Source organism: Chelonus insularis, unplaced genomic scaffold, assembly GCF_013357705.1.
Source record: "Chelonus insularis isolate UGA/USDA-ARS -01 unplaced genomic scaffold, ASM1335770v1 contig_139_pilon, whole genome shotgun sequence".
Lineage (NCBI taxonomy): Eukaryota > Metazoa > Arthropoda > Insecta > Hymenoptera > Braconidae > Chelonus > Chelonus insularis.
Window position 1 is genome coordinate 1757098 of NW_023276379.1, and position 12287 is coordinate 1769384.

Genomic DNA, 12287 nt, shown 5'->3' on the forward strand with positions numbered 1-12287 from the left:
GCAAAAATGATTGAGTGTAATATAAAAGAAAAAAATTTAAACAGAGAAAATGCTATGAGGGTAAGAGAAGAAGAGGTGTGTAGATATGTAGTATATTCAACATCTAGGTTGCTTCTGTTGCGTCTTTAGTGTTTCTATGTTTTATGATTATGACTGCCGTTATATTGCCACATGGCCCACGTTAGTTCCGGCCTCTACGAATTACGTTATGTTGCGAATTTTCTAGTTCTCTGTCATTAACTTTATTAACATTACATTTGAAAGCTTTGAATTTTTTCTTCAGGGTTGATAACCTTTTAACTCTATCTAATGATTCATATCGAATCCTAAAAAAATTTTATTAGCATATAATTATCTTAAGTTGTCAGAAAGATTGATTTTAATTATTAAAAAAAAAATTACTCTTAAATTTCTTTCATTAGAATATTTAGATCAGTAGATCATAAGAATTAATTTTTATTTACTGTGAATTTAATAAGTTATTTTATTTTAAGAATAATAAGAGGTTTAAGTAGTTCATCCAAATATGTAAAATTGGGTTACGATAAATATCAGGTACTCATTGAGTCAACAAAAATTAGATAACAAATTGAAACTTAATTTTTAATATTTTTAGACCAAGTAAATAAAATACTACTTGAATGTATACATTTTTTTATCAATTATCAGTTGTATTTGTAGAACATGAGAAGATTTAGTTAATGTTGATACTATGAACAATATAATAATTTAACATTTTTCATTCATACAAATATAAATATGCATTTTTATTTCTTCTCATCAATAAATGATCTAATCTATGTCTTAAAATTACAGATAATACATATATCCATAATTAATACACAAGAAGTGATAAATGAAAGGCTAATAGTTTTTTACAAGCCGAAATCGATGTCCAAGGGGTGATGAAGGATTGAGAGTTAAATACCGACCAAGACGAGGTGCGAATGGTGATGGAAATGGAGGTTGTGAGGAATGACGATGTTGTTCAGCATCAAGAAAACTGTCAACCAAATGAGGTAGATTATCACGATCGAGCTTGTAATTTTTTTGCTGTAAGTTGTCTCCTAATTCACGACCAAGTCGTGGTGTAAATTGCGTTGAATGTCTTTTATCTCCTGAGCCTTCAAATAAATCCAATTTATTATTAAATTATTAGTAATATTATTGATTAAAAAAATTTTTTACCCTGATAAGCAATCAAAGCCCATGGTCCAGAGTTAATAGCATTAGCTATGGCATTTATTTCTTCTTCATCAGTCTCAAAAGCTGGACCAGATCTTCGACGACGTCCAAGCCTTGGTCCAAACCACATGGATCCAGTTATGCCATTTCCAGAACGGTCTTGACAATTGGACCCAATACATAGTTCGTTATCTAAGCCGTGAGCTAATAATAAAAAGGTATCCACTTAAGTAATATGTTTGATGTTAAAGTGTTGTCTATTGATGGCTCAGATATGATAATATGCATACCGTAATCACCGGATGCTAAGCCAATTAAAACTGCCAGAAAAAGACTTGCCAAGACACCAGCACAGAGATTCAACTCTTTTAACTGAAACATTCTTGTCTCTTCTCACAGTTGTTTCCCAACAAGTGGTACAGACTCGAGAGAGACTCTCAGGTTTTATAGTAGCTCACAGGGATGAGGGGTAAAGGGCAACGTTATAAAACACGTGCGAAATCCCCGAGGTTATCTACGTTCTTTCACTATGGTGAATTTTACATTTGTGTTTGTTGGACAATTCTATAGAAAAAAGTAGAACAGGTACATGTACAATCCAACATTGTATTAGAATCACCACCCGTGTGCAACAATCTCGACAAGCTGGTGATTTGTCTCCATTTTATTGAGACTTCCAGTCGCCCATACTCGATGAGTCCCGGAGGTGTTTGATAAATTAAATGTACTGGAAAAGTCGGAAATTTCTCCCACGCTTGAGAAAGAAAAACCGAGAGAGTATTTCATGAAAAAAATTGAATTAAATGTTGAATAAGTTTTTTTGGCAATGAATCCTATTCAATCTATCATAGCAAATAATGCTTAGATGATTTTAAAAAATTCTCTAACGTTTCTAAGCGTTTTAATTGCGTAGTAAGTAACATCTGGAGTTGATGTAAATTGAATAGAATAGAATTATCAAATTAATTTGATTGAATACAGTAAATAGAAATTCAAATGAGTCATTTTTATTTTTTTATGATTTATAATTTTTATTAAACTGTTAATATTTTTATTGATGAAAATTTATTACAGAATTTTGATGTATTAATAAATAAGCAAGACCTTAAAATGATCAAGAATTTAAAAATTCTATTTTTGCCACGGTAATTTCTTGAGTATTACAAAAGTCAAGCAAGTACGTGAGTTTTTTCTTCCTTGCCAAGCTCTACCCCATACCGTGTAATAGATGGAGATAGGGATGTCGCGCCCCCGTGAACTCGCCTTCGACAATCAGTCGAGAGTTAAACCTGTCAATCGTGGGATTTAATTTGAGGATCAACTCTAAGAATCTTCTGAACATCAATGAAGCGTGTTTGACACCATAAAATACCTTACACAGTATTGGTGTTATATTTGATAAGGTAATAAAAAAAATTATCTCTGTAATTTATTCACATTCTTGATGATTAAGAATATGTATCATTATATTTTTCAATGAAATTCTGTTGAAAGAGATGAGTATTTAATTCAAAATAACATCCACCTCACCATTAGTGCGAATGAAATGATCCAATAATAACTCTCTATAAAGATAAAAATGATGATATATGTACATTCCCTAGGATTTTATTTATGTCGACTACTTGAAATTCCAATTAGTCATCTAACTGATATCCTAGTGTATCTGGAAGAAACGCCTCCTCTCGGATTAATCGATTTAATTCATTTTTTAATGAGACCCAAAAGCCAATGTAAACGTTCAATGCCCAACTACAAAAATAAACTACGTCTTTTATTTTTATCTGTTGGGTTTACATTGAGTACGTGCTGAGACAATAAATATATAATTAAATATATTATATGACTAATACGTGACAATTTATGATAAAAACAAATGCTTCATCTTGATGATTTTTTAAACATCAGCCTTCTAAATGTCTTACTCAGAATCAATTTTAGTTTTACAAGTTTTTTGTTTGAGAGCTAAGTGATTTCTTGGTGGTCTTACTGAAAGGAACAGTCCTAATTTTCTGGTTTGGAATGACGGCTTAATCGACAACAGATTGCAGACCATGACCATCATTTAGATACATCAAGAGACATCAATAAATTTGCACCAAGATTGAGCAATTGTCATGTAGAGTTGAAGGGTGATGGTGATATTGATTCATTTATTCAGTACTTGTCTAACCGCAATAGAATAATTCCTTCCCTAAGGACTTGACACTGGGCGAGTTTATGTCATCAGGGGTAACTTTCATAATTGAATTATATTTTTGATCTTTGTTATTCAAGCATCTTTTGATTATTATACTCCATTATTGAGTATTATTGAGCAATGCTTTCAGCTAATTTAATCATGAATTCTAGTCGAACATAAATATTGATAAATGATTCAATTTATGAACTGAGATGATAAAATAATGTTGGATGAAGCTTTTAAGTAATAAACAAAGTAAAATATGTTGGTAATTAATTTTTTAAAAGACTTGATTGATAAATTATTTATTTGAATAATATAGGAATTTTTGGAGTTAATTAAATCAATTTGTTTTCAATTGAAAACTAAATCTTACAACTCATCAGATCATAGTTTCTTCACTTCCTTCAGTAGCAACTAAGAATAACGCAAGGCTCTGACAATGTTTACCCGGATTTAAAGCCTTGGTGGAAGGTGTTCTGGGCTGCATCAAGACGAGAGTTTATTGAGTAGTTACGCAGCTATACTAATACATCTTCACTTTCTTTTCCACTATTTTCAGTAGATAAAAGTGAAGAATCTATATCCTTTTTTTCATTCTTTTCTTAATTTAAAATTTTCATTCCGTTTCAAATGTATTTATTTTATTTCTTTACCAATAATTAATTAGCTGGTGTTTATTTATGCACGATTACATGTGATGGTCAATTAGTCATTGACGGAAATGACTTTTAGAGTACTTACACCATATCCTTATCTATGTAGAAATTTGATCCAACTCCAACGTGCAGTCTCGACAGACTTTTGAGTTATGTGGCTCCTGGTGCCACTCTGGGGCCACTGACCAAAGAATCGTCTGCTCTTCAAACTCTGTTTTAATCTAGACTTGATCCCTTTGGACTTGACTATCTTATGAGATTATTAATAAAAAAAATTTTATTACTTCTTATAAGAAATTAATTAGCACATATTTATGATAACATAAAAAATTGAAACACTTATCGAATTAGTTATTAATTGGTTAGTTTGAATTTAAAAAAAAAGCACTTCTAAAAAAAATAGAGAAAATCTGGAGTAATAATCAATTTCTTTGTTTTTTTTAAATACCAAAAATATTTAATATTATTTTTTAAAAGATAAATAACCCTCGTGGGAATGAAAACAAATGTGGAATTTATAAAGTCGGGTCCTTGAACTATTATCAAAGAGTTTTTTTATCAGGTGAAAAGTTTTTTAAATAAAGAAGAGATTCCTTAATGAGTATATTTATATAAAAACAAGGGATCTTTTGTTTTAAGATCAAGTTTTTACTGAGAAACCCACTAAAGTATCATTTACACTTCTCACTTTGAATTAGACTGAGAAAATGATCTTTAAGTGTTTAAAAAAATAATTTTTTTCTCACAAGATTAAGTGATTTTTCCATTTTATTTTTTGTCTTCAACTTTGACTGATCTTTATACAAAACTTTACAAACTTATTCATTAAAGTTTAAGCCTGAAATTGCAACGATAAAAAATTAGTAATAAACTCCAAATGTTTTTTAAATAAAAATAGCTAATTATTGATTGCAATTGCAGGTAATATTTGCAGTCTAAAATACTCTTTGGTGAATGCTTAAAATAATTAGTAACAATTTTTTAAGTTTCAAACAAAAATAATTAATGAGTTATCAGAATTGCTTTAACATTAATATTAATTATAATAAGACACTCTATTTACACATATAAATCTTTTAACTACTAGTACACCGAATAAAAACTATTTTATAATAATATCAATTATTTACAGACGATTGGGCTTATATATTTTTTACATCAGAGTTTTTTAGCGGATAATCTGTGGATTAAAGCTTCAGCTCTCTTGAAAATTACATTTTTTTTATCTCTAATGAAAAGATTCTATTATGACTGACCAACTGATAGAGACGCCGACGTTGTGGTTGATGAAGATTCTTGTTTTAATTCTTGTGCCCACATGTGCTGTGGCCATCCAGTTCTTCCCTTGCTCTTTGCAGTCTCCTCGTGGAAATTACTGAGACTCTGACATGCTTCATTCTGCAATCCAAACATTAAAAAACTTACTAATCTAAACATTGTTAAGATCAAAAACAACCTGGGATTAAATCAAAAAAAATATTCATATTATGTTCTTCAATAACTCTAATAAAGTTTGTTATAACAATGAACGGTTACAGTAAATTATAAAATAAATACTATATTTTAATTGTCATAAAATAACTTATAAGTTTTATTTATGACAATTAATTTTATATTAATGAAAATCAAGATAATTTACTTACAGTGTTTGATTGAGTTTTAGATCTTCTCCCATGAGATAAAATTTCTGCCCGGAACATTTGTGGTTCTTCCCCTTCTTCACTTTCCAAAACTGCCATGAGGTAACCAATGTATGAAGCAGCCAATCTGAGGGTTTTAATTTTCGATAATTTCGTATCCGCCGGAACATTGGGAATGCAATCTCTAAGATCAGCAAAAGCATTGTTGATGCTCTGAGTACGTCTTCGTTCTTTTTTATTAGCAGTATTCCTTCTCTTTGGCCTGACAACTAAGGAAGAACCATCACGATTGACAGAGTTCAAATGGTGGTGAAGATTCAATTGAAGATGAGCAGGAGAATTGTTAGTCGTCATAATATTGACTTGATGTCGAGAAGCAGACATGGAGTAGTCATTTTGGAGCCTGAGATCTGTTTCCTGATTGGGACTTTGGTGAGTGGTTGGAGGTTGTTGTTGATACTGTTGAGGATAGTGAAGACCAGAAGAATATTGCTGCTGAGGTATAGAGTGAGTGTAGTGCTGAATAGACGATCCATAAATTGAATCCTGGACTCCAAGTTCTTCGATTACTAATGGTGGTGTTGATGCTGCTGGACTTCCTGCTCCAGAACTTCCTCCGGAGATTCCTGAGTCTGCTCCACAATAAGTTGACTGGCTGTCAGCATCAGGAATGCCCAAGGTACCTAAATCAAAAGCAAACACCATTGATCAAGTTCCGCCTAATTTTAACAAATTCTCAAAACAATTTGCCTTGTTCATGATAAAAATGTTTTATACATTATTAACAATTATTGATAAAAAATATTTACCATAAGGAAGTTGTGTGACGTAGTCATAGGGTTGATGCCATTGTGGATAATAATCCGCTTGAGCTTCATATCCCCCCAACATTGTTTATAAAAAAAAAGAAAAGTTTGAATTTAAATGAACAAATATCACTAATAATTAAACCAATTGTCACTAGCACTTATTTATTCACTAAAAAGCTCACTGCAAAATGATAATAAGCAAGAGAAATGGTTGAAAAAAATAAGAACTGGCGAACTGACAATCTTTTAGACGCGTGCGCGATTGAAGATGCTGTCGAAGTAACACTGATCCAGCACGCATTGGCATCACCATACTAACGATCAGAGGGAGAAAACTATGGGTATGAATTCGTAGTCTTGGGGATGCTGTCTAGGCTAAGTTGCAAGTGGGAAGAGCCTAATGTTGAACGCAAGCTCCGCCTGTAGGCGGAGTTTCATGCACCTACGCGCTTCAAGAACTTCTGAATGTTGGTACAATTCAATTAGCAAATTGATCCAAACTTGGAGTGGGAAATGATTTAAGGTTTCAGGAGAACATTCGATTTGTGGGTATGTATCAGCGATTTGATCTCTTGGATTTTTGAAGTTGTTAATTTACTTTATTTTTATTCATTTTGAATGTTTGTGATAATGTAAATCATTTCCAAGTGATTCAATATAAATTGAAAGTGTTCTTAATAATTATATTATAATTTAACTATTAAGTTGTTCAAGAAAACTTAGTTTTTATCTTGATAAATTGAATTTTGAATAATAGGAAAGGAAACTTCCGGCGCTAAAATCTTTTGGTAAAAAAATCTACACTTCCGTGGCTGGCGCCGACCTCCCTTGAGGATGAATGGGACGTAAAAAGGGCGAAAACACGCATCTTGACCGTAATAAAATGTAACCCGAATCCCTTTAAAATAATACTGAGGATATATTAGCTGAGAAAATGCCTTTGAAATTACATACGTTTCGGTGATTTAGGACAATGATATGTTGGTTGTAAAACTGCATCTTCAAGAATTTCCTCAACTTTGTCTAGTACTTATCAAGTCTGTCGCACATGTGACAGCTATTTGATTGTGCTTGGAATCTTCTGTTGGGCCTGAAAAGTTATAAAAAAATTGAACAAGTAAACTCAACGATATTTTAAAAATAAATACATCAGATGTATGTTTGAACTTGACTATCGAGGATAAATTTCCTGGTCAAGTGGATGCGTGAGAATTTTTCTTAAATACAGACAGTATTAACAGTTTAATTTTTCAAGTACTTACTCTTTAAAATCCGTGTGAAAATTTATTTAACATTGTAATAAATTTTGTTGAAAGAATAAGTGGTTAAAGTATGATAACGTTGTCATCAAGAGTCCTCCAATGGTTTCTTTTTTTTCAAGGATGTCCTGAAACACTTGGAGCTGAAAAAGTATATTTGAAAAGTAGTTTTAGATGGATCAATAATTCACTCTTATCATTCTGATTGATTAAAGTGTAATTAAATGCTAAAGATATATTAATCACTTCACAATTGATAATAAATAAAATATTGGAAAAAAATATCTACAACTTATTGGATCAAATTTCATGTAAAGAATCTTCTGTCAGTATGTAATAAACGCCCACCATGACGTCGACAACTGTGACGAAAGGAAGAGTAAGTATTTTAGAAATATGACACATGTTAAGGATTCAACAATAATAAAATAGTATCCAACAAAACCATATTTTTTACTCCAAATATTTTTACCTCTTTGCATAAAATAATATGTTTTTTTGATCATAAATCAAACTTTTCTTGACTTTCAATAACTTTTTGTTGAACAGTCAAGTAGAGACTTAGAAAGACATTGTCACACGTTTCTAGTGAGTTATTTTACTGACAGTAATATGTCGCGACATGTAGAAGCGTTGTTTTTGCTATGGTCATCCACTCAAGCGAGTCTTGGGGGGCGCAAGCCTGGGAAAGAGGCAGATAAAACCACTCCAGCAACCAAGAAGTTCATTTAAAAAACTCTCAAATAAATATACAAGAACTCTATATAGTGACGTTGGATATAACATTCAATTTAACTTTCTTTCTTGATTTATTACGCGAATTAAGAAAACTTTGAATTGTTTGTTCTAGATATGTATCCATCAACTTCAACAGTATTAATAATTATTATTAACATGTCACAGGTTTCCAACAACTGGATCAAGTGATAGAAATGAATGAAAAAAACTTGCTTCAATTACAAATATTTGAATATCTAGATAAAATGGTGAAGTGTTGGATAATAAAGTAGAAGAAAAAAAAATAGAAAATACGGAAATGATAATTTTTCCTGTTTGCCAAATTAAGGGTCAATTGAATGGTTAAAAAAAATTTTGACAGTCTCCAGACTATTTATGGACTGGTAGAAGACGATTCAACGTGTGATTTTTAAATAGACAACGAAATTTATATCTTATTTACACACTAAAATTTTCGGCGAGATGTTATGTCAAAGCACTTCCCTCAATGTTTCTCAGTAAATCAATAAATATGTGAAAAAAATTTTTTACAATCTTTCCACGTTTGTAGGGATTCATTGATGACTTCATAGTCAAAGTTTAATGAATGAAGGAACGTAGGAAAAGAGTAATATACAGAAAGTAACACGTGCACGAGTGATATGTTTAGGTTTTTTAGGTTGACAAAGTCCACAGGATTTTTAAGGCTAAAGATGAAGGAGTAGAACTTAAAAGATTATCTACAGTGAATAAAGAGACGTGTGCCACCCACACTCATTCTAAGCATCACCTGCTATAACAACTTCCTTCCTGGGCTTCTGCTATGACAAACTATCTAATAACACGTTCTAGAGCTTCAAGTGGAGGAAGTCAACTCTTTAGTAACCACGCCAAATAAGTTTTCAGTTAATGGATAGAAATTATTAAATGACAAAAACATCTATTGGAGTTTTTGATGTGGCCTGACATGATTTTTTGCAAAAAATCCAGATAAATTCATGTTATGACTTTGACGTTCGCTTTGACGTTCAATATATGTTGTATATTGCTACTCGGTAACGCAATAAACTATATTTAGGTGGCGGTATACGATGTACGAAGCATGATTTGATATCGTTTAAAACACCACATGGCCCCGAAGAAGAAGATACTCCTTCCTCAAATCATTTTCTTTTTCATTTCAATAATAAGTAAATTTATCATTGAATTGTAAGTATAATTTTTTCCAATAACTCTCCTTCAAACAAATACCTAACCTAACAAATTAATTGATTATTTTAGTAATCACACACTATAGCTTGGTAATTTTTTCATTAAAACTTTTCTAATACTGAATAATTTTTTTAATTAAGTAGGCCAATTCCTTCATCCTCACTCGCATGAGAGTCATTGCAGACGTAAACAGAAGGTATAGAGACCTCGATGGTGATGTTCTGCGATATATCGGCAACAGCTACTGAGATTTATTTATTTTTTCATCGTCGATGACACGTGTGGTCTCTTTTTTCATCATCCTTCATCCTTTCTACACTACAATTTACAAATTTTCATTCACATAATTCAAGAATTGATCATACAAGAGCACAAGCAGAGGACATTAAAACAAGTGAGCTAAAATGAATAAATATCTTTTAAAAATATTAATTATTGTGTTGAATAAAAAAATTATTTTTTATAGCACGACCAAGTGGTGGATGAAAAATTGGTTGGAAATCAAAAAGAGGTGTCTGGTTTAGATCGTTGAGAGTGATTACGGGAGTTACCCTTCTTCGTATTAGCTCGAGTATCCACCCTCAAATTATAGACCAGCCCCTTTCTCTTCCTCCAATGCTAGCAGGCGCACTTTGGTACTTCCTCTTTTTCCCTTTCATCTTTATCGTCTTATTCCCCTGTGCACTTTGCTATCATAATTATTAGTTCATAACTTTCACGAGGGAAACTTCACCACAGAGAAATAATAATCATAATAGCATTATATCCAACACCAGAACACTCTCATCCTCTGCTTCTGTAGTATCTAAAGTCAAGGTAATATTTCCTCTATATACTTTTGATAAAAGATTGTTGAGCTTCTGTTACGATCACTAAGTAAAAATAGTCATTTTTATAATTTCTATATTCATCTAATATATGTGTAGCATTTATTAATATGATGCCTGATAGATAAGATTAACTAGTGATAATAAAATAGTAAATTTGGGAAACATTCTCAACCACTTGTAATCTCTGATAGGTCGGTGAATTTCAAAGAATCGAATTAGTTGCCATAGAAGCTTCTTCACTTCAAAAAAAAGTATTGGTATCATTTTACTGATATAGAGCATTTCCTAATTTTTAATCTTTTTAGATATATTTCATTTACTCTAATATTTAAAAAACATCTAAGGAGTGAGATATTGAAGATGTGGAAAAAAGGAAGCAACCATGACAACCACTTGAAAAGATCGCCACTTTTCCATATCTCTTTGTTACTTCCTTCGTCAAAAAGCAGACAAGAGAAATTATGACATCAATAAAACAAAAAAACCATCACGCTCGTGCAAATGTAAAAACAAATTTTTTTATTGCGATTGATGGACATATTGATAAACAGAAGAGTAATTAATATTGGAGACGTCTGGTCTTTTATGTAAACAAATTCGTTATCTTTATTGTCAATTAATATGAAGAAATTCGAAATGAGGTATCAACAATTCTTTAATTATTATCATCATCAATCATTAAACGTCATACAAATAACTTAAAAGTTTCAATATTGATACATTCAATGACTTTAAATTATTAAGAATATCTTCTTAAAATAATTGAATCTATAATAGTCAAAACTAATGAAGATGTTGAAACTTTAATTGTAGCAAAAACTGAAAATTTATGTAGGCGAATGATCAGATGATTAATTTATACTGAAAAAAATTTGCCTCAAAGGATAGGAAAAACTTCAAAAAATGTCAGTATTAAAAAAGGCACGATGTGTGATCTTTGTCGGCATCGTGTTCGTATTTTAGAATTTTTTACGTTCATTTGATGAATCACAACATTCTACGGAGCTGGAGTAGAGTTAGGAAATTGGTAACGATTAATACAGTCGTTTCCGGAAATATATCATTTGTAAGAATGATTATACTAATTTAGTTCTATCCTCAAAGTTTATTTTTAGATGAAAATATTCAAATAAAAATTAAAACTGTACTAAGTTCTTATGTATACTTGTTCACAAACTCTCAAAATGATGTTTCAGACCAAAAGTGTATGAGGAAGCTTTGGTTTTCCGCAATAGGGTGTTAGAGAAACAATCAGAAGCATGCAGATGTCTATAACCAGGAACATCAGGGTACATGTGAGAATCCAATGACAATAAGGAAATGTATTCTACTGTTTAATATCCTAGGGTACAAATCTGCAGGGGGCCAGGGTGTGATGCAGACGTTACTCAACCAAAGCCAATAAGTCATTCACGAAAATGTGTTAATCTACTTAATGAGCATATAGAATACACATTCATAAAGTGGTTTGATAATCTTTGACATCCATTTTTTAAATATCAGTTTATCATTTTAACTCAAATATTTAAATAATTAATAACATTTTATTTACAATTTATTTTACAACTTAATTTAGATCATCGATGATTCATAAATAAACACAGAATTGAATAATTATCATCATTAATTTATTTTTCTTTTTAAATGGGTTGATAAATTACAAAATGTTTTATTCCAAGTATCTCTTTGGTATTACGTTCATATTTTAGTTCTAAAATAACATGATCCTTACACTTTGCATTGTTTATCTAAATTGGGTTATAGTAAAAAGTTATAATTTATTTAATATTTACT

At 31.1% G+C, this 12287-nt stretch overlaps 2 protein-coding genes across 3 annotated transcripts; both read right to left on the minus strand.

Annotated features, from left to right (window-relative positions):
* Positions 1-787: 787 nt before the first annotated feature.
* Positions 788-1591, minus strand: LOC118074779 (PBAN-type neuropeptides-like). Of its 2 annotated transcripts, none has more exons than XM_035096235.1 (3): positions 1476-1591; positions 1189-1389; positions 788-1118 (listed from the first exon to the last, which is right to left on the minus strand). In XM_035096235.1, the coding sequence occupies exons 1-3, from the start codon at positions 1564-1566 to the stop codon at positions 865-867; spliced, it is 546 nt and encodes a 181-aa protein (XP_034952126.1). In that variant the 5' UTR covers positions 1567-1591; the 3' UTR covers positions 788-864. The 2 variants fall into 2 exon arrangements, with proteins under 2 accessions (XP_034952126.1, XP_034952125.1); XM_035096234.1 differs by having other exon boundaries at positions 788-1124.
* Positions 1592-4962: 3371 nt separating this feature from the next.
* Positions 4963-6821, minus strand: Hand (heart- and neural crest derivatives-expressed protein). The gene is made up of 3 exons (XM_035096200.1): positions 6476-6821; positions 5670-6349; positions 4963-5424 (listed from the first exon to the last, which is right to left on the minus strand). Exons 1-3 carry the CDS (start codon positions 6555-6557, stop codon positions 5272-5274), a joined length of 915 nt encoding a protein of 304 aa, XP_034952091.1. The 5' UTR covers positions 6558-6821; the 3' UTR covers positions 4963-5271.
* Positions 6822-12287: the final 5466 nt, after the last annotated feature.